The sequence below is a fragment of the Heliangelus exortis genome, chromosome 12 (assembly GCF_036169615.1).
Source record: "Heliangelus exortis chromosome 12, bHelExo1.hap1, whole genome shotgun sequence".
NCBI classification, from domain to species: domain Eukaryota; kingdom Metazoa; phylum Chordata; class Aves; order Apodiformes; family Trochilidae; genus Heliangelus; species Heliangelus exortis.
In genome coordinates, this window is record NC_092433.1 from 19391744 (window position 1) to 19419321 (window position 27578).

At 41.6% G+C, this 27578-nt stretch overlaps 1 protein-coding gene across 4 annotated transcripts in view; it reads left to right on the top strand.

The window, feature by feature from the left end:
• Positions 1 to 27578, top strand: part of LOC139801712 (contactin-4) — a 257518-nt gene that overhangs the window by 138750 nt on the left and 91190 nt on the right. For all 4 annotated transcript variants that reach the window (XM_071756351.1, XM_071756350.1, XM_071756348.1 and 1 more), the window contains 2 exons: positions 15209 to 15335; positions 16389 to 16564. In XM_071756351.1, coding sequence (XP_071612452.1) covers positions 15209 to 15335; positions 16389 to 16564 — 303 coding nt within the window. The remainder of the gene's footprint in view (positions 1 to 15208; positions 15336 to 16388; positions 16565 to 27578) is intronic.

Here is a 27578-nt window from a genome sequence, read left to right on the forward strand (position 1 = left end):
CTGGCTGGGATTGGAGTTTTGTTCCAGGAAGAGTTTATTTGTGCTTATTTTGCAACTGTCTTTAGCTCATAAAAATGTTTACCTACAAATGTTTGTTTGTTTGGGCTTAGACTGGAGAGTCATTAATTTTTGATACATTGTACTTCCCAAAAAAAGGCAGACAGAGGCAGAACAAAACCCAAGGAGAAAACAGCACCAAGGGTGGGTGACCAGATTTTGCAAGGGAACATGCCAAAGGGGGCGAGGTGTCAGACTGTGCTAATTTGTAAACCTCAGCATTTCCATTAGAAATGAGATCAGATTTCCCCTGCAGCAGAGAAGTTGTAGAAAGAGACACGGCCTTGCAAATTTCTTTAGAAGTCAATTTTATAAAATATAGAGTTCTTTTTTAAGTTCCATAAAATCCTTTAAAATGCAGAAGGATAAAAGAGTACCTACAGGATTTTGACAGTCACTTTCAGTAGTATGAGCATTGAAAAAAAATAGGTCTCAGTGAACCTTTTTTTTTTCTTTTTGCATTGTATTAGAAAACAAGAAGAATACATATGAGGACAAGCATAAACACCACCTGCTTGCTAATATAATTCAGAATTGGGTGTTTATGGTTCAGCACATGCATTCAAAGCAGGAGTGTAGGAGTGGGTGTGTGGGGGGTGGTTAATTAGAAAGCTGTCTGATTTCCCTGAAGAAGCTATGATACAGATGATGAGAAACTTAATCCTCTGTGTTGTGCATCCTGCACTGGAGGGTTGGCTGCATTAAAGATCACATTAGTTTTCCCCTGAAGTGAGGCTGCAGCGTGTGTGTACAGCAATTATATGGTGGAGCAGAGGATGCCTGTGAAGGGATTGCAGTGTGTCTGGATCCAGCTGCTACTTTCAAAACCCAAGTTTTTTTTGACTTTTCAGCCTCAGAAGCAGTAACTTTTCATATCAGTATAGCAGTGAATGAGGCAGCACTTCCCATGCCCCCAGGTCACAGCCAGTTTTATTATTTAAAATGAGTGCATTTATGACTTCACATTGATTTTTGAGGAGTTTTTCTCATTAAAACTCCTGCTCCCTTTGCAATTCATGGCCATAAGCTAATTTTTTAATGTCTCTCAATATGTTGATATTGTATTGAAAATGTATCTCAATATGTATCCAGCTCAGATTTCATATGACTGTAGTTTTCTTTAATAATTACTCCTGGCCTTGGTAAGTTGATCTCAATATTTGTTTTCTGTAGCAACGTAAACATTGTATTCCCTTTCTTATATTTTGGAGCACAGTTTGAGCATTGTTTACTCGGATTATTTTAGATGCCCAGTTAGTGAATCAAGGAATCAGAGTTAGATGACTAAATTCAGTGTACAGTCAATGAAAATGGGTGATTGGGATTCTTTATCAGAGATGGCAGACTGGGCAGTAATTATGGTGTCAGCTATTCTGTATCTTAATCAGTTCCAGTTATCTCATGTATAATTTTTCCTCTTACTGGCAAGTAGTTATTCAAAGAAGTAAATTGACTATCTGTGTAATTTGCTTCTTGGACACAAAACGGCTCAAAATTAACAGGCTTTTCCCCCCTCCCTGGAGAAATCTTCCTTCAAGTGTGGTCCTCTGCTAATTATTCCTTTGTCCCTTTTTGTTTTCTAAAGGTGACAGAAACCTGAAAGGGACCAGCATGTGTGTGGTGCAGACCTCTGGCAAGGTCTGCTGTGCCTCTGGTGCCACCCCAGCCTGCCAGTGTCCCTTGCCACTGCTTTTCTGTGCTCAGGCAGGAATATCATTCTGTGCCAGCACATAAAAATCAGGGTTTGAGACCAGGATCACCTCATGTTTCTAAGATGAGCATGGTTTGTTTGCATCTCTTCGTTGCTAGGAGGGAGCACAGAAGTCCAGGCAGTGTTTTGGTATGTGTTTGAAAACTGAGAATGGAATATTGTAAATCAGAAGACTAAGCAGGGTGCCCATTAAAGCAGTACTCTTGATGAGATCTTCAAATACCCTCTTTTATTTATGCTGACAATGAGTACCTTTATGATACAGCCTTTCCACTTTGTTGTGCTACAGGTGGTTTTTAAAACAATCAATTTACAAAGAACATTTTTTTTTCCTTTTCATGCTGTTAAAGCAAATTGCTATGTAATTAGATTTATATACTGAATAATCTTATTTGCATATCCAATTAATTCTCCCTGTTTTAATTTGTTAGGGTTGAATTCACATTAGTAGTAAAAAATAGCACTTAAATTATCAAGGATTCAAATTTTCTTTTATTATAATTTGTTCAAGATGTTCCATTAAAACTTGGTCCTAAGCATCCTCTTCCTTTTAGAGGCTATTAAATAACATGGGAAAAGGCAATCAAAAGAAAACTACCTTGTGTTACAAAAATAATGATATATTTAAGCTGACTCAAGCAAACGCAGTAAGCATCTTGCTTAAGGTCTGTAGAGGTCCAAAGGTTCTGTAGAATTTTCATTGCAGAGTATTTAGTGGATCATGTGAGCTTTAGGACTGATTGTTCTGTACTGACTTCAGTTGTCAAAGGTGTGGAGTCCTCACTTGCAGTTTATCCTTTTCAGTGTTTTTCAGTCTGCATTCAGAAATGCAGAAGATAAGCAAGAGGACCAGGAGAGGGATCTGATTTATGAAGTGTTCCGATACCCTCAGTTCCCCATGTTTCAGCACAATGGGGAAGTGCTAAGCAGTGGTGAAAACAATAGCACGTTGTTAGGTACAATTTTAGCAGCTTCCAGTAGACTTCTACAATTCTATTAGCTAGTCAGAGGGGATTTTTTACAGACATAGTCCAAGGAATGCTCCAGTTTTGCTTTGAATTGCAAACAACTTGGCACAATCCCTGCTTATAAAATCTATGTGAAGTGCCTTGGTCATTCCTCCGAGGCACTGGCTGAAGGGATTTTTCCATCCATGGCTCCAAACCTCCAGGTTCCAGTTTCAGAGCTGCTGAGGCTGAACTGAGAGCCCTTGGGCTGTGAGAATGCTTAGCAGATAACACCAGGGCTGAAAAGTCAGCAAGGCAAATCTTTATTTAAATGTGCTGAAGGCAGTTTGTTCCCAGCATGTGTGAGGCACACAGGTTGTAGTCCTGCTTCCCTTACAGCTTATTTTGAGTTTGGGAGCAGAGATCTACTAGCCGTGGAGGGAAAATCAAAGGGATTGATGAGTCATTAAAAAAACAGTAAACTGAAATTAAGGTGATTTTTCAGTATAGTGAAAATACAGGCAGTTAGAATAGCCTGGGCCCTCTCTGGTGGGTGGCAGCCTGAACCATGTTGTTACGGTCTGGTGGATAAAAAGGAAAGTGAACCGTGGTCTGCCTCAGTGAGAAAGGCTCCATTAAACATTTAATGGTGTCTTCATTTAGTGTCACTTGAAGCTTGCAGTAAATGTTGCATGTAAGACACACATAAGCTCCACAGTGTGGTTTGACCTCAAGTCCTTCCATTCAGAGGTGATTTTAGAGCAGAGATGAGGCAGGGCAGGATGTCTCCATCACACAGTTAGGATGCAATGATGCAGGGGTTACCCAGCAGCTGGAAAGCAGCAAGGGTACAGACACAGTGCTGCTGGTGAGCTGCCACAGTGAAAAATGTGCCACCTTCAGTGGGCTGGCATTGTCTGATCATCCTGTGGGGGTGCACAAACTTCATCTTCCATACAGGATGAGAAAATTGTGATGCAACTTTACATATATACACAAGGGTGCTTTTGTTTTGTTTTATTTTTAATTTTCAAAGTGTCCTTGAGTTTTTAAGGGATGTTTAGTTGTGTTCCTGTAATGGCTGGAAGGAACCTTCTATTCCTTGGAATGATGTCTGCCCATCTGTCTGGTGCATCAGTTGATGTACAAGAAGCTCTACCTACTGTTAACCTTTTCTAGTGCTAAGCTTGCTGCTCACTTTGGAGTGCCCTTCACCCTTGATGAGGGCAGAGGTATCTGCTGTTCTTGTCAAAGTTAAGGCTCTTGATTTCAATTTAACACCCAACTACTTTACTTCATGTTTGCCTAAACACACCTCCCTGCTTTTATTTGATTCCAACGCTTTGAGCAGCTTATTCTGCTGAATCTTAACTGTCTGCAGGATATCACTCACTGCCATTGCACATGCAATATATTACAAAAAACCCCACAGTTTTATTCTTTCTATGTAAGGAAGAGGTCTTGGAGTTCTGGTCTTTTATTGAGTGGTTAATGAAAGGAAGACTTGATTACAAAGGAAAAAAAATAATCACAAATAGTTGACATGCAAAGCCTAAAAATCCATACAGTGCCAGTCTCTGACGTCAGTAGACAATTGGGCTACTTGTCCAGTGTCCCCTGAGATCAGAGAAAAGCCAGGCTGTGGTTGGGGTGGGTAGATTGTGCTGGGGCTGAAGGGTTAATTCAAGAGGCTTTAGCAGAAATTGTGTCAATGAAAGGGAGATGAGCTAAGAATCAGCTTACCCAGGCCCAGGAAGCTGCTTCAAAGTGCTGGGTTGAGAACTGAAAATAAAACCAAGTGTATTTCAGTGATATAGTAAATGAAGAAAATATGTTCCTACTTATGTTGCATTTGAAATGTGTCCTAAGGTAAATTGCACTGGATCCTAATTAGCAGTTATTGGTTATACGCTAAATCTGGTGCCAGGGGAAAAAAAAAAGAAATGGGTACAGGTACTTAGGTATTGCCTGCATCTCCAGGCACTGCAGTTTTTGTGGAATTTTGTGCTACTTCTGTCAAAAGAAGTAACTACTGTAGGTTCATGGTAGTCTGCCAGCAGGTCAGGGGAAACACCTCAGTTTTATGGAAGCAAGACAGTATGAAATACAAATAAGGTTGCAATTGGTGGCAAAACAATTTCTGTGTGCTGGCTTTATTCCACGAGGAACAACTACACCCTTTTACTTAGTAATAAAAATAAACTGTGTAATGGTGCTTCTGCTCCTGGTATCTTTGGCTGTGGCTGTAAGATACAAATAGGTATTCAAATAAGATGTTCCCCCTTTTGTTCTCTCTAATCTCTCTGTCTGCCTACTTTGTGAACTGTACTTGACCAAGCTACAAACAGCTTTTAGTTTCTTAGGGCAGGAAAAGACAGTACACATCCCTGCGTGTCAGGAAACTAAGTGAAAATGACCTCTAGCTCTAAGGCACTTATTGAAAACCTATTTTAAATTGAAAACACAAGCCAGGATAATACAGGCTGTTTGATAAGAAACATTAGAGAAATCCATAACATGAGGCTTTTTATTATAGGTTTATTACATCAATCTCTCCAGTGGGTAATGGAACTTGTAAATACACTCTTATGTAGGAGTCTCCTTGCGGGCTTTTTATTCATGCTGAAGTAAGCACAGCAAACTTATTTGCTGTCAGGGTACATTGAATTTAAAATTAGTATTTATTTTGGTTCTAAAGAGGGTTTTGCTTTTGTGAGTTGGAAGTTGGCAGAGCTGTAGGAGGGGAGGTGGGAGCTGCGGGGAGCACGGGCAGGCCAGGAGTTCCCCAAGGAAAGGGCTGGTGTCCCAGTGGGGTGTTGGGGTTCATGGTGGGTGCACAGCAGGGAGGCCTGGGCTGAGCTGCTCACCTCAGTACCTCTGCTCTCCTTCAGGAGATAGAACTCAGCTTATTCAAGAAGGAGCCTGCTGCTTTTTCCACTGAATAAACCCAGCAAGATGAAAAATCATTGGTGGGATTAGAGAAATATTTAAGGGAAATTTTTTACTGTATTACCATGTAGACAGACACCGTCACAGGGTGCTTTACTTCCAATTCTTTTCTAGCGGTAAGGCAAGTTACGCTGCTGTGACAGTAACAAGCATGCTGTTGCTTACTTGGGAGAAGTTAAGGGTTGAGTTATACTGAACAAAGAGTTAGGGAAAAGTTTACATAGTAGTTCAAAGGAGAAAATAAGAAGTTACAATTGTAGCAATGCTAACAAAAAAAGCACCTTACAAGCTCTTAACTCTGGAGAATTTTGCAATTAATTAGTAGTTGATTTCATAAAAGGAAAAAATCTCCTTAATTAGAGGATGTTTATTGGAGAGACAAGAAACGTCTTGAGGTGTCAATGAAGTCAGCATTTCACACATGGCTTTAACAGCTGGGCTGTTGCGGTCAATTTCTGTTCTAATTATAGGAGTGTGTTTTCATTCATACAGTACCATGCAGAAGGTGTTGTCACTGTGCTGCAAATGTCTGCAAGGTCTATAAAATATTTTTTGTTAATTTTTTATTGTCTAGCTAGAGTACCTTCTTTGAATTTTAAAGCTTAATTCAAGCCTTACCACCTTCGGTCACCAACTTGATTGCAGTTGAAATCCACATTTTTCTAATGGGTGATAGAGATGGAGGAAAATGCAGTGGAGAACTTGAGACCAGTTTTTAGGCAAACACTTCACCAGCTCCAGGTGACTTGGTCACAGGCAAGGTTCAAGGGGTGTTTAAAACCCCCTGGGTGCTGCTCTTCAGGTGGTGAATAGACTGTAGGCTCAGTTCATGAGTGATGAGCAAACTTCTCATGTGGTGGAGTACTCAGTCTTGGAAAAAACTACACAGTGTAATAAATCAGGTTGAAAGGATGTGATGCTTGTGTTTTATGCTGGTGCAGGCAAAACAGGTAGCTGTGATGCTTTGCATTTCCAATATTGACAAAGATCTCTTTAGTAAATAAGATAGGTTATGATTGAAGAATGAAGGATGTGTGTATTTCAGGTCTGATGGTAACAAACGTTTGAGACCCACATGAAAAAAAACATCCTGTTTACCCACCTGGCTGGGCCCTTTTTTTTAATGCTGTACTATTGTAATGCTGCTGTGACCATGCGTCAGCAGACAGCCCAGCACTATTTTTGTTGTATATTCTCACATGTATTAATTATGTATTATCATTTCCATCTCTTGCATATTTTTAAAGGCAGCAGTTTTATAAAAGGTGTTCGTTCTCGTGCCTTTGAACTATTTTGGGCTGCCTCCTCACTGCTCTTACAAGCCTGGAGCAGTGGCACTTCTCATTTCAAGCACTCTCAGGTACAGAGAGTTGAGGAGCAAACAGATCAAGAGAAACTCCGTCCTTCCTCCATGGCTTTGATTTTTTGCTGCTTGCAGAACAGTGCTCTGACGAGAAGCAAATTGCTACCAAAGCCATCCATAAAGACTTATTTTCTGTTTAATTACTTTGCATATTCTTCATTATAGAGTGTGGTGGTGTCTTTCTTGAAGAAGTTAATACCTAAGCTCTCTGTTCCAGATAAAAAGCAGCTTACAGAAATTCTTATTTGTCTTTGAGGCATCTGAGAAACCAATCAGGAAGTTCTTTGTGGTGCATTCTCAATCCAGTACAATCCTTAATTTTCAGAACAGGCAAAGCCATTATTTTTTTAAATTGTAATGGAAAAATTGCTGTAGCAGTGCACATTATTTTGATTACCCATTAAGCCTGCTCTTCATTAGAATGAAATTACAGAATTTTCCTTAATTCTCTTGCTTTTAACTTCTGACTTGTAATTTACGAAAAGAAAAAAAACCAACCCACTGTCCTGGAGCTGGTTGTCTCCCAGTTGCCCAAGCGCTGCAGATGGTCACAGCATTCAGATGAGTCATGCAAATCACCTCCTATCTCAGCATCATTCTGGGGTATTTATAGTAAAACGCAGCAAAGAGGAAAATACTTAGCATGGGCTGGAGTTCTAACCTCTAACTTTTAGAAAGGCTTCAGCAACCTATTAGTTTGGCAGAAGTGGACATGAGGTAATGACTGATCTGTTTCACTGGATCACATCAACACAGGAAACAATTCCTTTTTGAATTATAACATAAATTTGGTTTTTAATTATCAAGTAATAGGCTTTGTTCAGATGAGTTTTCATATTTTCATAAAGAAATATCCATGGTCTCCCTTCCCATTGACTGTTGACTTGCTCTCCTCATTGATACTGAATTTTCTTCTCTTACATCTGTAGTTATTTTAGCACAGCACACTTCTTCAGAGCTTTTCCTCATGTCCTTTGTCTAACTACAAAACAAGAGCCTTCTTGGGGAGAAACTGGCTAGATGTCATCTCTGGAGATGCAATTATTTTGTGTTTATCCTCAGTGCCTCTGGGTGACAGGTTGCAGGCAGATCCCCATGCAGGCACGCAGAGAGGACACCTAGAAACCACTGTGTGTCAGTCAGTGGCAGCACTGCTTGGTCTTTGTGGCTTCTCCTTGGTCACCACAGAGTGGGAAGGCCTTGGAAGGTTTGGGAGACTCTTGTCCTACCTGTCACAGTGACTCTGGTTTGCAGATTGTTTCTAGAAATTCTATTTGCAGTGTAGTCTGAAGTGCTTGTTCACAGGGTGCTGCATTTTGCATATTGTCTGTGTTTGGAGCATCAGCATTCTCCAGGTTGAGAACCAGAAGTCTCCATAAGCAAAGAAAACTGAAATTTTATTCTTAGGATAAGCTGCATTTTTTGGTAGTTGCTGCTCTTTGTGGTTGTATTGCATTAAGGACTGTTTCTGGGAGCAGTTTTCTCCTATTACAAGAAGCACCTGAAAAAGGAGCTTCTCTTCCCAAAGACATGCTTGGGAGGTGGTTTTCAGTGCACCACTAGGGATGAACTCTAGCTCTGGGGAAAGCCCAGTAACCTGCTCTTGGAAAGTGAGCAAGAAATGTTTGAAAGCTAACTAGTAGTGTTACATCAGAAAAAAAAGTATTTACCCTGAAATGTCATCAATCTGAGCAGTGTTTGAGGGTGCTAAATTGCAGTGTGAGTCAGGTGCTTGACAGTTGTTACTGATACCTTTTCCCTGCTGCATTACTTAAAGTTCATAGCATTTTTTAAAAATTAAAGGGATACAAGGTATACATGGAGAGATTGCACAAACTGTGCTCCTGGTTGCTCTCTTGATGTTTTCCTGATTGAACTGCAGGAACTTGATTTAAGCTGCACATCGATCGTTCAGCAGTGTTAATTTTAATGTGGGATTCATGTGGGATCTGGTGTTTGTGTGTCTGTGTGCATTCAGGTCTGGTTCCTCTGCAGGGATGACCCAGCAGAATAAATGGGGAAAAAAGATGACTTCCAGAAAAAGAGTTGGAGGGTCTCAGTCAGTGCTGCAGGTCGCTGTGCTGGAGGCTGGGGTGTCTGGGTCAGCAGAGGTGCAGCAGCTTCTCTACATCCCACAGCTTCTCTGTGCAGGGAATTTCCTGCTGGAAAGCAGGAGCACTTTTTGTTCCTTCTTTGCTGAGGGTTGCAGAAACATTAGAAAAAAACTAAAAAAACCCAACCAAATAAACACAAACCCCGACAAAACAAACAAACCAACAGTTCCTCCAAAGTGCCCCGAATTGGTGCAATTCCACTGATTTGAATGGACTGCACTGAGGTGCCCGCTCAGTGTCCCACCAGCAGACTTTAAATGCCTTAAATCTATTTATATAACGTAACCAGCTGGAGATTATAGCATTGGATCCTGTTTAGAGGATTAAATACTTTTAGCAGCAGTGGGAAGAGCTAATGAGGTTTTCCCATCCATGGCAGGAGCCTGCCCAGCATTGGGCTGTGGTGCAGTGTGGCACCTGGCACGTCAAGAGGGCACACAGGGCAGCAAGGACAGCTGGAAGGGCTTCCTTTTACCTCTTTGTAATACTTTGAAAGAGAAATTACTCTCTTTCTCCTGAATAAGTTGATTTTGTTTAAACCCAGATGCCATCAGGCTTGCATTCAGGGCAGCCACAGACCATTTATGGTTGGGTGGTGGTCTCCTGGGGAAGCATTCCCAATATTCCCATAATTACACAGCAGAGCTTCCTGCTCCAGGCATAAGCAAGGGCTTGTGCCAAGAGCTCTCAGCACGACATCTCTTCATATTATGCAACTAAATGTCAAAGTCATCCCCGATGGATTCTCTTGGTACACAGTGTTGTGTTTTCTTGCCATAATTGCAAAACGTGTGCCTGTGACCCAGAACAAGCAGATTTACAGTGTCCTGTTGACAAACCAAACCACTGTATATGCATTTTCTGACCAGTGACACAGTGCAAATCAAGTTACCCGTCTTTTTGAGATGTGCCAGAGTGATTATTCCCTGCTCACTGCTACCCTGGAGCAGTGCTGCATCCCTCACCAGGCACCAAGAATTCAGTCTGCTTACTCAAAAATATTTGAGAAGGGAATCCATTGCCTAAACCTCTCTGTAAATAGCCAGGTAAAAAGTTGGCAGGAATCAGCTTTACTTCTCTCAATTGCTAATGTACTTAAACCTGAAAACAAAACAAAATTAAAAAAAACAACAGGCTTCACCTTGAAGCAATGAGTCAGAGACTTCTTTTCACCTTGAAGGTTTCTGCAGGGCTGGGCTCCTCAATCAATTGAGTGCCTGTGCACATTGCCAGAGTTGTCTTTGTTTTTCAAGCAATAGATGATACAGAGATTATAGGTTGTTGCCCCAGGGATGTCTCTTTTCTGAGGCTCCAGGATTATAAAGGAAAGAGGCTTTATCAAGATGAGTATTTCATAATGTTTTCTGTCCACTGGTGGGGTGAGGACAGCATTAGTCAGCCTGCCTTTTGCACACCTGCCTTACTGCATGAAAGATTAAAACCAATTGAAGTTCAGGGTTCATTCAGGAAATATGTGTTTTAAACATGCACACGAACCCACAATTGCTGCCTATTTTTTTTAATCAGCTTTATAGTCCTTGTCATACTCAACTGAAAATCTTGCAGTAATGATATCTGTTCTTGGAAGGCAGCAATTATATCAGCACCTTAAATTTTGCTAATAAATCAATGAGTGATTAGTACAGACTGTTGAAACGTTTATAATAACACAACAAGGCTGTATTTTAAGCTGTATCCAGTAATTATGTCTAGAGGAACAAGGAGTTTGCAGTAGGTTTTTAGATGATACAGGTTTAGTATTCTTATTCCTAGTGGCAGAGTGTGTTTGAACACATTCAGAACAAATGTGCTATGAGCAACAGCTTTTGAGAACCCTGGTGAAACTAAGATATTTTTCATCTCAAAACCAGAATGTATGTCTTTGCTATTTCAAGAAGAAAAATACGGTTGGTTTTTTTATTCTTATTATTACTGCCCATTGGCAACAATAGATGCATTGTGCTAGGTGAAGACAGTATTTTAATTTCCTGTCATAGCCTTGTGTTTCTGAGGTTGAATATAGAATTCTGAATTATTTCCTCAAGACTTGATCTTAAATTATAAAACATCAGAACAAGCTTGACTCTTATTTATAGATTCTAAATTATATTTCAAAAGATCCCTTTTGTCATTTCTACCACTTTAGCACTGGAGATCAACCAGTAACCTGCTTGTTAATGACCAAGTGTCTGGTTCTGTGTTATCTGTTGTGACTGATCTTTTGGCAGAGGACCTGCAGATGTCTCAGTGTTCTTCTCTTAGGTATTATTCCTGTTATTACTGGTGTTGTCTTATAATTATTCATAGCTCTGTCATGGGCTGCAATAATCCTTAATGGAGCAGTGCAACTTGATCTGTTTATTTTCCTGACGTAGCTGTGATGATGACTCAGGGGGAAAGCTGCTTGCTGAAAAAAACTTGTCATTTGCTGCAGTACTGGAGAAATGTCCTGAAGAGAACATCTGTGATGAAAATCAGGCTGTTGACTTGCTAAGAGAACACAAATTACTTTCTGTTAAATACAGTTTTTGTCATAGGACAAGTCACTCATTACGCTGCGTTGGGAATTGCCTCCTTCCAACTGTCTAGACACAGCAGTAGATGAGGCCCAGGGAGAACGTGCTTGCTTTTGTGGAGCAGGTAGCAAGATTTTATTTAAAACGTGCTAACTTGCTGATGTTTGCTAGAATTCATCACGGAGCATTTGAATTGGAATTTAAATAGGTGAAATTCTGTGGTACAGAGAGGCAGGCTGAATGGGAGGCATCCCAGGTGAGCTCCTGGAGCCTGACCCGGGGTTGGCATTTGCACCTTGGCTACAGGATGGCAGGAAGGGCCTGGGCAGAGCAGCTGGTGGGCTGGCTCCTGACCCTCCTGATAGGCTTCTCTTGGAGCTCAGAGCAGATTTGTGTTGGGGTGGATGTACTTAGTCCTGCTTTTCATTCAAACTGCTCCAGATACTTGGGTCATTTGTAAACAAAGTCAAATGCCATTACTCTCTCCGTTTCAAATTCTGGAGCTCTTCCATGCCTGCATTTACAAGAGTGAAAATTTATTTCTTCCTCTTTCCTGAGCCTCTGGGTTTTTATGGCTGCATTTACTGTCTCTGAGGAAAATCGGACACTGCTTTTGAGCTTGGGTATCAGATGCTTGCCTATCAGGTGTCACCTCACAAGCACAGCTTTCTGCTTAATCTGCTCTGCTGCTTGGTTTAGCAGTGACCTGGGAAATGCAAGTGTGTCAGGAAGGAGAGGTGCTAGCAGGAGGAGCCATCTGGTTCACAGGCTCTGTTGGAGACTTGCAGGCTGCTGCCAAACACCCCACTGATGAGAGTGATGAGAAGGAGGGAGAGAGCCTCATCATTCCTTTCAGCTTTGCTCCTGATGGCAGTATCTGAATATTGTTCTTTTGTTCTCTTTATTAATCTTAAAATTAAACAATTGCCAGCCCAAGAGGGGAGGGAAGGCTGGAGACTGTCTCCAGAAATGCACGGCTACAAGGCCTTTCCCTTAAAGGTAACACTTAGTACAGGACTTGTTAAATCTGCCTTTTTTTAAAATACGTTTTTTGTTTCTTTTGAATGGTCTTGTTTATTGGGAATTCTATGGAATTATTTGTAGTCAAACTATCTTGTGCAAAAACTTGATGTATTACTCATTTTCAAGCCACTGGCACTATTTGTGGATTAATAGGACTGAGAGGGGAAAGTAAGGACTGAGCCACCCAATTTAGTCTTTTCCTGCTCTGGAGGATGTAATGCAGCTTCCTAACCTTGAGGAGCAGGCTGCTGAGTTAATCAGCCATGCCCTTGAACTCTCTTGTCCATTTCCCAGTTTCCTGAAGAGTTGCTCCTCCCAAGGTGCAGTTTTGTCTTGAAGAAAGACTGATTTGTAGCCCTGTATGAAAACACAGCAGCACACATAGCAGAAACCAATTCCCTTGGCAGCAAACAAGGCAAGGATTTTTATCATTTATACTGGATAGACTCCAAGAACTCTCTCTCCAGTTTAGTTATTATCTTTCCCTACAGTGTGGAATATTCAATTAAACCTCTCAAATTGACCATAACTTTCAATGAAAATTAAAGCAGTTCTATTTAGGTAACAATATCTGTCACCAGGCTTAATGTTCAGAGAGAACAGGAATAGTTTCACCTGTTCCTGTGAATTAACCTCAGCTGACATTCTTCATGTTTCAGTTCCTCAAAAGCACAAAAAAAGAGGACAAGCATTTAGCATTCTCCTGGATGTGTTTGCTCTTGAGTTTTGAGGTACTGGAGGGACACAGCAAATAGAGTCTTCATTTGGAATATATTTAAATTAATCTGGCATTTTTTTAATAGATTTTGTGATTCACTAGGGGGAAAAAAACCCAACATATATCTCAGCCTAAGCTAGGATAACAGAATGTTTTTCTAAATTATCTGTCACATTCTGCCCAACAGCATATGGACATAGACTTCATACTGCATTTAAAAATGTTTCTTTTATCATGCAATCTACTGGAATTTCTTATATCCTGTATCATACTGAAAGAAACACACTTCTCTCAAGGGAAGCAGACCAGAGCAGTAGTACATTTGTTTCATCTGACAAGGGTAAAAAAAAAAAAAAAATTAAAAAATTGCTTTCTGGTAACCAATCTTGTTTGCAACTTGTTTAAAGCTGAGAGCAGCTCGGTGTTCATCCTGGGTAACTCATTTTGGGCTCGGGCATAAGGAACGTAACTCAGAAAAATGAAATGTGTCACTGGGAGAGTGTCTCAGCAGTTGGCTCGTTTGGGAAGGTTACTTACTGTGTTTTCCCAGGACAGTAACAAACATAAGGAGCATCACAGGTTACCCAGCAGCTGCTGAAAATCATAAAAAACAAAGTCCTCCTTCCTTGTGGGGCTTGAAATGACTCTCACCTAGAGCCCAAGCACCAACCCAGCTTAAGTATTTTACAGTTAGAAAACCAAGAGAAATTAAAATTAATGATAATTCTTTTGTTTTCAAACCTATTAATATAATACTCAGAGCAAGAATCTTTCATGGGCCAGATTTTCTTTCTTACAGTGACTGAGCCCGTTTAAGGAGTGAAGCAGCCCTGAGTCTCAGAAACAAGTCAGGATATCATAATCTAGCCCTTGTATGCTTTATGATTATTATTATCTTTTTGTGCCAGCAACAGTAAGTTGCACTCAGGTATAATTTAAAGCCAGAGCTTATGTGAAATGTGTTTTGAATAATAAATGACTCTCAGTTAGATATTGTTAGCATATAATTAAAAATAAAGATAAATACCCACGATATGACTGTGTGCTTAGTGCAGTCTCCTTTGTGGTGGTACCTGAGGGAGCTGACACAGGGGAGAGGTTGCTCCTTTATAATCTTTCTGGTGGATTTTCTCTGAAATCCTTCTGTGGAGATGACAGAATTTTCTCCCTGGAGGAAAGAGCTATTGTTCTGTCCCTAATAAGTCCAGTTGATTTCTCAGTGTTGGGGAATATGAGAGCAGTTCACATTCATTTGCACCCTCCTCCTGGCAGGAATAGGCATTGTCTGCTGTTCGTTCCTTTCTTAGTTTTTTGTACATCCCATCACCTTTATATTTTATTTCTTCGTTTTCATCTGACCATTAGACTCAAATTTCCTGTGCGTCCATTGATATGGACTTCTGGCAACAGTCTTTTCTGTTGCTGTGTTTGACAGTGAGGGGTGTTTTTTGAGGAAGTATTTCAGTATTTTAAAAGGGAACTAAAGAAACAAGTGAGCTCTGGTGTCACAATAGGATCATGCTTGTTCCCCTTTCTTTGAGCTCTGGGTAAAGTTTCAACTCCTAGTCTAGTGCACAAATGTTTTTGTGAGTGTTGACTCCATGTGAGATTCAATGGCTTTTGGAAAAAAGCTGGCTTTTCTGAAAAGCAAAACAAAACCAAAATCCCACAACAAAACTCTCATTATCACATCTTTTCTGGGCTGAACCATGCACAGTCTCTGGCTGCTAAAATGTTGTTTTATATTTTAACACTGGGTACATGGATATTTCACCAAGTATCTGTCACATTTTTCCTCTGTTTAATGCAGACGACAACACACTGCACGGGCCAGTTTTCCTTCAGGAGCCCAGCAGCATGATCTTCCCCTTGGATTCAGAGGAAAAGAAAGTGAAGCTGAGCTGCGAAGTGAAAGGAAATCCCAGACCAACCATTGGGTTTGTTGAATGTTTAACTATTCTTTAGCAGCATCTCTACAGCAGCATCCCCCAGGAGCCTTTCTCCTGTGTGTAGCATGCTGTGTATGTCAGTGATGCTCCTGGAGCTGAGCACAATGCTGATAATAGAGAAAAAGACATCAGGAAATCACCCCATATTGCAGTGCAATTGCAGAATTTGGACAAGAGTTCAAAAAGGTTACAAAGTGGTTATAAACAGTCTTGGCTTCCTTTTCCATAAATGTGGGCAAAGCTCTTAATTGTTTTCAGCTCTAGTAATTACTGTGGGACCCTTAGACAAAAGATGCTAAACTGCCATGGTGATGCCGCTGCTGAAAATCATTTAGGCTGCTGGTATTTTTCCTTTAGAGCCTTATTCTGCTCACCAAAGTATATCCCAGGGCATCAGACCTTGGCCACTGTGCTGTCTTCTGGCACGACTGACTATTTAATGCCATAAAGACTATTTAATGCCATAAATTCCAGGTATTGACTGGCACAAGAATATTGAGGTGGTTTCTCTGTCTATTCTGGTGAAGGCATTAATGCTGCTGTGGGGCTGTGGCTCCTTCATATGCTCCATCAAGGGCTGGTGCAGATGAGAGCTGCTGTAACTGGGTGCTGGAATTTCTCAGTGCCCCAGTTTGTCACAGCCTCTGCTGTGAGTGAATTTTTTTAAATTTAAAAACAAATGGCCAACAAGTCAGGAGAGGAAAAGAAACCTCAGTGGAATTGAGTGGTTTAAAGATCCCATTTCTGGGACTTCCCTTTGCAAAATGATTAATTCTAAAGAGCCAGCAGCACTGGCAACTGCAGAAGCATTAATCAGATCAGAGACTGAAATATATGTCAAGGATATTGCTCTTTCAGTTAAATACTGGAATATTTCGATACTGTGCAAGAAATTTGCATTTTCCTGCTTAAAAAAAAATTATTTTCTTACTAAGCAGACAAAGTTGCTTAAAATATTTATTTACTACGTGTTTTGTTTTCAAATAGCCAAGAGTATCCGTTAATATTAGAAGAATCTAACTTTGGGGTTTTTTGCCCTAGGTGGAAGCTAAATGGAACCAGTATTGACACGGGGATGGATTACCGCTACAGCCTGGTGGAAGGCAACCTGTTGATCAATAATCCCAATAAAACCCAAGATGCTGGAACATACCAGTGTGTAGCAACAAACCCCTTTGGAACGATTGTCAGCAGAGCAGCAAAGCTTCAGTTTGCTTGTAAGTAAAAACACAGCCTGCATTCCTGCTAGGAGCTGTTCAGCAACCCTCTTCTGACCTTTCCTAATGCCTCACATTGAATTCTCTGAGCTGTTCTTGGAGTAAACACCTGGATTTAGGGAGGAAATGAGAATGAGGAGTAGACACCTTGGTTTAAGACTGTTCAGCTAATATTATATGTAGAATGAAGGGTGAGATGTCTTATTTCTTGAGAAAGAGACCATCTAGGAAAGCATCTGGTGAATGGCATCTCAGCATTGATTTTTTCCTTTCCTTGGAGAATCAAAGCTTCAAAATATATGAAGGGGCATGTGCTTCATCAGGAATAAATTCACACTGACAGTTTTCACAAGTCCTGTATTTCAGTACTTCTTTACAAGTACTTTCAGGTCCAGGTTGTGTTTTGTAGCTCTGTGTGTAAAGGGGAAAACCTGCTGTTTCATATTTATTTTGTGTTAAATTCAAAGTTGCAGCTTCTTGTGGAAAGCTAACAAAATCCAAAGGGCTCAGTGTGAATTAGCATGGCACAAAATTACAAAAAGCCATTTCAAGGTGAGGTTAAAGTCCCTAAGAGAGGGGGAAAGGATCATGAGTCATCTTGTTTTCTCATGTAGGTGAAAAGGGGAAGGCAGAGAATAGATAGATGGTGTGTTCATCCATCACCTCCATGGTTTCTCAGTGCTGTTATCCTGGGAGGGGTGTAGATGGCAGCTCAGTAATCCCAGCAGGACCTGCTGTGGAACAGCCTCATGTGCATGTGGCAGACATGGAGCCATCAGTAACAGTGAGTTGTGCTTTCAGCAGAGCTTAATGAAAGATGTTTTTCACTGACTGGCAAGAGAAGTTGATGTGCTGCAGCTATGAAAAATAAAAAAGGTACAAATGCCAATAAACACACAATATAGAGAGGTGATTTGTAATAAGAAATATCACTGTGAGTAAAGTCCTCTGTCTCCCTACATAGTTTACAGTATATTATCCCTTTGCTTATGACCTGCTTGAATTTTTCCATGACTGAAGGTGCATTTTCAGTCTGGATGGGTAATGAACAGCTTCCTTCAGACCAATCTCATCACTCCAGGTTTCAGGGTGTCAAGGTGATCCCTTCACAAATACCTCAGTGATGTGCTCCTCAGGAGACCATGTGTCTCACAGCAGGGCCTGTCCTACAGCTCCTGGCTGCCTGTAGCTGTCAGGGGGAGCCTGGGAAGCATCATTCAGAGCAAAGCACTGCTTGGGGTCATACTGCTCACTGAAGTCAGTCGTTTAGGGACAAGCTGGGTACCAGGCTGAAGCTTTTAGGTGCTGGTCCCAGGCTTCAGAGGGTGGAGGAGGGAGGATGGTGATGCTGGCAAGAGCAGCTGCCCCTCACTACTTTTGTAGAAATAGATCAACTTCCTCACTTAATTAAATTGTAATGCAGTAAATAACCAGATGCTGGCAAGTGTAGAAAATTCTGTGCAAAAATTAAGAAACCATCAGCCTTCAACACTTTCTCTTTGAATCATATACAAAATTATTTATTAAGTTCTGTCAGCCCCAGCACTGGACATTTTTAGGATTCAGCTGCACATGGTGCTGAGCCATCTTCTTTAGACTGTGCTTTTGCCAAGAAAGATTAGCCCAGATAATCCTTGAGGTCTCTTCCAACCTGATGTTCTATGATTAATTTATCTTTCTGGATGAATGACACATCAGGCAAAAATCTTTCAAGTTTTGTACTTAACCAAATACAAATTTGGTTTTACTGATTCTATGATAAGAAGATTGAATTTTATTGTCCTTGAATTCACCCCCCTGCCTGGCACCTCCCTGGCACAGCAGTCCCTGAGCAGCTCCAGCCCCCCAGCTTGATTTCTCCCTCCTGCTGTGTCACACCTTGTGGTTTAACTGTTGAAAGCCATTTGCTTGGAGACTCTGGATACTGCTTCACCCATCCATAGCTTCCCTCTTCATCCCAGTAGTGCCTTTCCAGCAGGATGGGCCTGTGCTGTGGTTTCTGTGTCCTCTTGTTGTTTTTGAGGCAGATTACTGCTGGGTCTTTGGAGGCTTCTGTCTGGGGGCTGAGCTTTTGTTCCTCCTCTCAGGGGTTAAGTTCTAAATCCTGGGGCATCGTTAATAGATGTTGGTTCATCCTTCAAGGGCTGTGTTATTCTTCTCTAGAGTTTTGACTGAAGATTAAACTCTGATCTAGCTATTCAACCTCCTGTGGAGGTCAGAGAGGGTCAGCAATTTAATCCTTCAAATATGTATTTAGGTTACAAACTCATTAAGATAGAAGTGCTAATGTTTTTCCCAAATACTTGCTTTGTGATAGACCCTTTACATTTCAAACTTGTTCTCTCTTTTTTCTCCTTTTTTTTTTCCTCTTCTAATACTAGTTGTCTCTAAATTGAACGTATTTTCAGAAAGTGAGGGATCTGCTGTGCCACAGGAACAGAATATGGATTGATGATACCCTAAACCTTCTGTAGGCTCTCAGAAAATAGAAAAGCTTTAAACTCTTGAGTGTGGATTCAAATAATGGCTTTTCCAAAATGATATACGAAAACACAGCTGAACTAGATTAAATTATGTGCTTTTTATTTTAGGGGATGGGGCTTAGCTTGACAATTTTATTCAAGGTGCTGTAGTTTCTGTTCGGAAATAACACCGAGATCAATAAGAAGTTATACCTGGAAAGAAGCTCAGCTCTGATGCTGCAATTTAGAGCTGTCCCCACCCTTTCAGACACACAATAAAAGCTGTTTGCTGTGGCCTGGATCCTGCTTCCGTTTCAGGCAAAGATAAAACTTGTATTGATTTTCAGTGGCACCAGAGTTGGGCTGTACCCCTCAGAGAGGGATGAACTTGGGAGTTGTTCTGCCTGCTCAGCTCCTCTGCTCTTTGGCACCACTCGAAGGTGCTGAGCAGCTCTTGGAGCAGTGCAGGGTGGTACAGTGTGAGCAGGATGTGACTTCAGTGAGTGTCCTGGCCAAATTGTTTCTACTGACTGCAAGATGATTTAGCAAATGGAGCATTAGTGCATGCAGGTGCTGAAAGTTGCATTTATACTCACCTCTCCATAGGGATAAAATCTCCCAGTGAAATGCCAGGCAAGGCCTTAAGAGCTTGTCTGTCCCCAGTGCCAGGCAGTGTCCATGCCCATCCTTAGAGAAGCTGGACAGCACCTTCTGAACCTTTGCACACCCTTCCCGGGAGTGTGGATTTGGAGGACTTCATTAAGGTTCAATTTCACTTATTTTGGTGGCCTCTCCTAGTGCTGATCTTACTTGTTAGCAGCTACTACTGATAGTCCAGAGTATGCTTGTACTCTGAGTCTGTGCAGGTAATGACCCAAGGGCTTTCACATCTTCCAAGGCTTTGGTACCCTGGCCCAGGCTGCCCAGGGAGGTTGTGGCTGTCCCCTCCCTGGAAGTGCTGATGTGTGACATGGTGTGTGATTCTTCTCTGCTCTCTTTGCCTTTCCTCTTGCTTAATCCATGGCTGGTGAGGAAGAGAAGGGCCTGCCCCTCAAACCTGTCCAAAATGAGCAAAGCTGATGGAAAAGGAGTTTAGGACTAGAGTAAGGTTTCCCCTTCTTTGTAACTCTTTGCTAAGTGTTGTCCAGATCTTTTTTATTAGGACCATGTGGGTATGATGGGATGAGTGGGATGGGTTTCTCCCCAGCAGTGGCCATTATCATCCTAACTTGCTGCTGAGTCACAAGCCCCTGTAGAATAACAGCTCTAATTAGAGATTAACTCCCCATAATGAGGTGCTGGGCCACCTCATTTAAACTATTTTTACCTAGGAAGGTTGGATTAGTCTCTTCCAACCTGCCATTCTATGATTCTATGATTTATTTTACTTGGCTGAGGCCACAGTTTGTTTTTTACTACCAAAGATTTGAAACCAGACATTCAAGACTGTCTCCAGGAGCAGTTCAGAGGGTCACCCTGAGCAACCCTATGCCCCCACCCCAGTGGTCTCCAAGCTGTGTTTGCTTTATCACTGGCAGCTAATGACTCCCCAGGACAGGGAGGTGACCTCTGTCTTCTCCTGTGGAGACATCTCCAGTGCTGCTAGATGAAATATCTTTTCCCTGCTGTGATAACCAGACTCAATTTGGCCCTAAACTCCTCAGCAGGATTTGCAGTTTAACCTGAGAACACACAGAGACCGTGCTGCCTGCAGGAATGGTGGTTTAAAAATGAACTCTCTGGAGAGGGGGTGAGTGACCACATGGTGGTCACTGCCTTCTGCATCAGCACAAACGTTTGTCACGTGCTGTTGGATGTGAAATGAGCATCCAAAGGGGAAAATCAAGTTCAAATTGGTGCTGGTTTTCAGTCCTACTGTTGTTTTGCCCTCCTGTTGTTATAAGAACTGCCTAAAAGTTCTGTGTCTGTGAAACACAGGCAGTTAGTGAAATGGGATCTACTTTTCAGGGTCTTTTAGCATTTTGCACATGGTGGCAGCCCCTGGGAGGACAGCTTTGTCCTTCCTCCCACTCTGCACAGAGATGTTCCTCTGAAACTAATCCTTTTCCAACCCACAGTGATTTTGTATGGAGGAGTTTTCTTCTTACCTGTAATTTAACAACTCTGTGCTGTTGGCAATTATACTGCAATGTCCAGGGGGCTGAGACACCAATTTTTAGAGCAGAAATGAGACCTCAGGAGAAAGGAGTGAGGAGGCTGAACAGAGGTTTCCTCAGAGGATGCTGGAGCAGCAACAAACCCTGACCCTGCTGTCCCCAGGAGCCCCAGGTTGCAGGCAGATGAGAGGACATGAAAGGGGAAAAGTCTCCTCCTGCAGACAGCCCTGGTGAAGAGAAATGGTTGATTTTGTGTGTGGAATTAAGGCTGGGCTGGCTTGGTGTCTTTGGAGGTGAAAGCAGGGACTGGAAGTGGGCTGGTGGGGCAGCAGCTTTGACCTTCTCTATCAGGTTATTAATTTTTAGAAACTCTTCACTCCCTTCTTCATTACCACACTCTTACCTACAGGGAATCACACCATTGTTTGGGAAAACTGCTTCTCCTCCCCAGACTTTATTAGAAAGAATTTGTTTTATAGAAGTTAAAATAATGATTAGGTTTGAATTAGCAGACAGGACCCAGCCCCGTGAAGTGCAGTCACAAAAAAATACAGTAATAATGTGGTTGTAGTGAGAATACTTAGGGCTTTGACCTACCATCCCAAAATAATTTCACTGATGATGGTAGAAAATTCCCACCATTAAACTGATAAAGTTGTATTTTGGTTTTTTTTTGTCCTCAGTATTCCCATTGCTGGAATGATTCCCCTTCTATCGTGCCCCCTAACTTTTGCTATTAGTTGCTAAGAAACAAATTATAATTGCTGCTCAAATTCTTTACTGTCGTACCCTCTTACTGCCCCGGAGTGCATTCATCTTCTTTTTGGGAGATTAAATGATCAATGAAGTCATTCTTTCAAGAACAATTAATAATGAAAACATTTGCAGAAAACCACCCAAGTCTCTGCCTTGCCAAACAACTGACAGTCACGTCGATTGATCAAGGCAGTGACGCGCTGCTGCTCCGCTCAGAGAGGCATTCAGCATGCACGTGAAATCATTTCCACAGACATTGCTAATGGCTGAGTGTTGAGGAAAGATGACCTGTTTTAAAACCTCTTGGAAATCCAGGAGAACAGAGGGTTTGAGTTGTTGGTTTTTTCCCCAGAAACAAAACCCCAGCGGATGTGCGTGGCTCTGCTCGTCCCTTGGCTGCACTCGTCGGCTTCCTGAGGTTTAGTTTTTCAAGGATTTTCTGTTTGTGAAGGGCAGTTGGACTGTTTTCCTGTCTCTTCTTTTTCTGCTTCGCTGGGAGAGTACTTGTGAGAAGCCCCTACCAGGTTCTCAGGATGGTGGAGAGCCTTCAGCATCCCACACCTCCCCCAGCAGCCCCTGGAGGGTGGGGGGCTCCAAAGCTGGGTCTCTCCCCAATATTGAAACACCACATTCTCAGCTACCACCTCCTCCTCTTTTCCTCTTTTAGGACAAGAGGGAATGGGCTCAAGTTGCACCAGGAGAAGTTTAGATTAGATGCTAGGAAGACTTTCTTCACCTAAAGGGTTCTCAGAAAGGGGTTATCAGACAGGCTGCCCAGGGCAGTAGTGGAGTCACCGTCACTGGAAGGATTTAAGAGCTGTATAGACTTAGGGATATGGCTTAGTTAAGGTCTTGTCAGTGTTGGGCTGATGGCTGGACTTGCTGATATTGAAGGTCTTTTCCAACCAAGGTGATTCTGTGATCCCAGAGCCTGGACTTCAAACCTGTGGCTCTCCTATAGGTTAACTATATAGTGGCTCTCCTATAGGTTAATTTACTTCCTCCTGGCATTTTTATCACTGTGCTGCCTCCCACACGTATGGTCACAATTCAGAGAGAACCACCCCAAGCCACCAACTGGAGTTTGCTTACACCCCTGAATTGTCCTGAAATAATTGAATTTTCTCAGTCTTTCTTACATCTTCAGAAAGTAGTTCTCTGAGTGGGGCCTGTTTTTCCCAGAATTTCTTTTGCTGTCTTGTTTTTTCCCTTTGAAGCCTTTGAGAGCCTCTAAAACCTGAACTCACTTGAGCAAAGTGTAGTCATCAGTGTCTGAGACCTGTCTCACCACCTCTGCCACGGAGTCTCCAATGAGTGGAAAACTAGGCTAAGCCTCCTGTAAGCTCTTCTTTTTTCTTGATGAACAGGACCAACAGGGAGTATGTAGGAGAGCACAGATGTATAACCTACTTTACTTTCACCTGTGATAGAAAGACCCTTAACTTAGAAGAAAAAACAGGATTTATCCCAGCTTTGCTCCCACCCAAGGGATATAAATAAGAGGAATACATTAGTACTTAAAGCAGTAGTAGAGCATTTGTAAATAATCAGCACACTTTCTCTCCAAGCTCATAATCTTGCAAGGCTGCAGTGTTATTTAGGAAGTGTATTTCAGTTTATATCACACAGAAATAATGCTGAGAGATCAGGGAGTGTTGCAGGGGAGGTGTCTGAGGCTGTGGCCAGGAGCTGCTGTGCTGGGCAGGAGAGCTGCAGCTGTGCTTCTGGGCATCCCACCCCAGTGTGCTGAGCAGCACAGCTTGGTCCTGACCCCATGTCTTTTTTTTCCTATTTTGGGTCTGGATTGTCTAAAATCTAATGCAGATGTAGGTGTTTAAAATGAGCACTTAAATGGACCAGTTTTGTTCCAGTATGCCAAGGTCCAGTGATGTAAGCTTGCCTTGTGAGAAGAATTAAAAAATTTATCTTTTTGCTAAATTGCCTTTGTGCTAAATCATCAGGATGCTCTGAAAAACTCCAAACTGGACCTGGAAGGAAATAAAAATAATTGTTTTCTCTGATTTTCTGAATGGAGCAGAACATTTCCAGGTTCTGAGCCCAGGCAGCAGCTAACATACCCCCTGACCAAGTGCATACTATACCCACAGGCCAGAGGTGGACTCTGTAAGACAATTTATTTTCCTGTTGATAAGATGTAAGGCCAATGCAGAACAATTTTATGCTTGTGACTGCTTTTTCATGGTTTTATTTCTTCTTCCTTATTTTCCTTCTGGAAAGCAAAGCTGGGGAGTCAGTGTTGGCATGCAAAGGACAGCAGAGCTTTAAACATGTTTGTCAAAAGTTGTCCCATGTTAGTTTTTCTGTCTGCAGCAAACATGACTGCCATTTCATAATTCATTAGACACGAGAGATGAACAGAATGAAAAAATATCTCCTCTTTAAGTGGTGCTGCCTAGCATAATAATAGAACTCTCCACAGGCAAGCTGAACTGCCAGGTGTCTTCTGAGGACCAGAATTTCTGTGAGGTCTCTTTCATTTGTGTTTCTATCAAGTGAAGGGAAATTGTTCTTTGAAACGTCTTGCTCACTGAACTTGTGTCACATTATTTTACATTAATTGGGGTCTGAATTTGCATTCCTTTAGCTGCACCAAGTCAGAAGGTGGAGCAGAGCTTGCTCCAGTGGGGAACGTGTGGGGCATCTGTAATGGAAGTGCTCAGTGAGGAGAGAGTGCAGGCTGAGCTGTATCTCCTTGCCACCAGTACAAGTTCTGCTTTCTGCCTAGTGCCAAATCACCTGTGCTGGAAGAAAGTGTGAGAATAACACATTGTTCTGCTTGGGGAAAAAAAAAAAAATCAAAAAAAAAAAAATCTGAGTATGAAGTGAATGCAAGGGGAAATGTCTGTACACAGATTTTCCAGATGAAAGTAATAAAATATCTTTTTCTGTGGCCTCATCGAGATAGCTAAGCTGAGCCTTCAGAGCAAGCCCCACCATGAACATTATGCAGCTGCAGAGCCACCCATGGCTCATCTGGGAACTTTTGTATCTTGTGAGACCAATTGCAGTTTCAGTGCAGGAAGGAACAGGGAAAGGGAAGATTTAGAAGTCCAAAATGTCCCCAGGTACTTGGTGAAGATGCACAGGCAGGACCTTGTGTATTGCCTGCAGCAGTAAAGTCCTAGCAAAATTAGTTTCTCAGGAAGAGGCAGGATAGGGAAATTGCAAGATGTTACCTCTAAAACTTTGTTTTTCAGTGAAGTAGAAATCTCAGTGAAAAAATCTATTCTAAGAGGTCAAATTAGAACAACGCTTTCATGCCCAGACTTATAAACTATTTCTGAAATCAGTGATTCTAAAAATTATTCATTAGAACACCACCTCTTAAAGTAAAATTCCATTAATCTCCATATCAAAGGGAGTTTTATTCCAGGCTACACAGCCCTCTGTGTAGTCTTCACACACCAGCAAGGACATGGGCGAAGAACTTAATCCTTATGTATTTGTGAAAAGGGATGACTTAAAACCCTGCTTTTAAAAAGTCAGGCACAGGTTTTTAGAGACAGTGTTAGAGATATTAGAGCCATAAATATCAGGAGGCAAATCTTGTCATGTGTTTCCAGAGCAAAAAGCTTTAATGCTTTTGTGGGTGCTAGTCATCAGTTAAAGTGCTTTCAGCCTATGATTTCTTCAAACCAGTGTCCTCTAAAATCTGAAATTGATTGAGATGCACCAGAATCTCATCTTCAAGACTATTTTATGGGGCAAATTAGCATCGTTTATAGTTTACAGCCAATGAAGTCACATTATTCCATGGGCAGTGATGCAAATGACTTCTGTCTCCATCTGGTTGTGTATTTTGTCCAGCATAGGAAAGTATGCCTTGTTGTATGTGGAGAGTTATGCAAATGGATGAAAACAATTTGGAAGAGGGCATACAAGCTATCTCTCTGTAGAATGTTCTTTATTCAGCCTGAACCAGGACAGCTTAGCCAAACACTCTTGGATTTTTTTTGTTGTTGTTGCTGTTCAGCAGGGTGTCATTGCCAACCTGTTCTGAATACCCTTGAGGTAAGTCATATGATCTTTAATAATGAAAATACCCCATTGACTTTGATTCAAGTCCTGCCTGTGACCTAAAACATCTTTCTAAGTCTTAAATTGCTGGGATCACCTTAAAATTATAGAAGGAGTGTGAGAAGACAAACCTCATTATGCTCTGTAAATCTCTTAAGTCATGCTTGAAAATTGACTTTAATTTCTTGGCTGTATCTGTCTGCCTAAGTGCATTGTGGGTTTCACATAAAGGAAGAGGTGACTACCCCTTACCTCTGTCATTGCTTGTCATCATATGGGTGCTTCAGAGCTCATTGATTCTGTGTAGAAAAGGCCTGTTCTTAACAAATTAATTTTTAACCATTTGAGTATCTTGTATCCACGTGAAAACCAAATCTCAAGGGTGAAAAACCAAACCAGCCCAGCCTGCCCCAGTGAGGCCTTTGTGTAGTTATCTGCTGGTTGTGTTCTCAGTGTCCTGTGACAATCCCTTGGTGTTCCTTCAGGCTCATCCATCCTCTGTCAGGGTTCCTGGAGCAGCTCCCTCTGTAGGGATAATGAAGATACAGATGCATAGCAGTGCAGATATTATGCTTTGGGAGCTGCTTGCTAATAACATCAACTCAGTAGAGAATATCACTGATGTGTTATCAAATTCACTGCATAAAGTCTCTAGAGATAGACTTTAAGTAAAATAGAGCAGCATAAAAGCCACTAACATTTTTTTTCTCTGAACCCAAGTATTAGTCATGTTTTCTTTGGGAAATGAAAATTCAGTGGTGTATAAGGATGGGATTGATGTATGTATGTTTTCATTACAACATAGTAAAAAGAAGTAGTTTCATATCAGTTCTACATGAATAATAAACAAGATAAAAATAGCATTGACACTGCTTTTCTAAACATTAGGGGGAAAAAAAACCATCCTTAAGTGTAATGACAAAGGGTTCAGTAATGGTGTGTGAGTTTTTGACAGGATGCCATTCAAGACAATGTACAGTAGTGCTTCCTTCTCCATGATACAGTCACATAAATTGGCTTTCTAAAAGACATGCAGACACCTGTCACCCTCAGTTTGAATCATTTGCTAGTCATGTAATTTTCAATAACATTTTGGGGTCTGGTTAACAGCTTAAAAATAGCCCTCTTGCACAGAGAGTTCTCTCTTAATTTCAGAACTGGCATAATTAACAGAGTTTGGAGTCTAAAAATATTCTAGGCATTAAAAAAAATAAAACTAAAGAAAACCAAACCCAAGCCTATGGAAACCCTCCTCTTGCAAACAAACAAACAAACAAAAGACAGAGCTTAGCTCTCATAAAAAGCAGGGATCTCTCTCACATCACCAGTGCCCCAAGACTGGCAGCCTCCTGAGGGAAACCTCCCTGGGTCTCTCTGGTTATTCCCACACTGCAGCCAGTGACAGGAACCAAGTGGTTCCTCAGCTGCTGGGACAGAGCTCTGAGCCACAGACCCATCAGTGGGGCTCCACATGAGAGTGGATATAAATACAAAAAGCAGAGGTCAAATGTTATCCTGGCCCCACAGTGGGAACTCATAAGAAAGGGAGCTGATGGGGTCTTGCTTGCTTTGGGCTTTGACATCAGCTGGGAAATATTTCTTCTAAAAAGCAGACTTGGATTTTTATTACTTCTCTTGTGA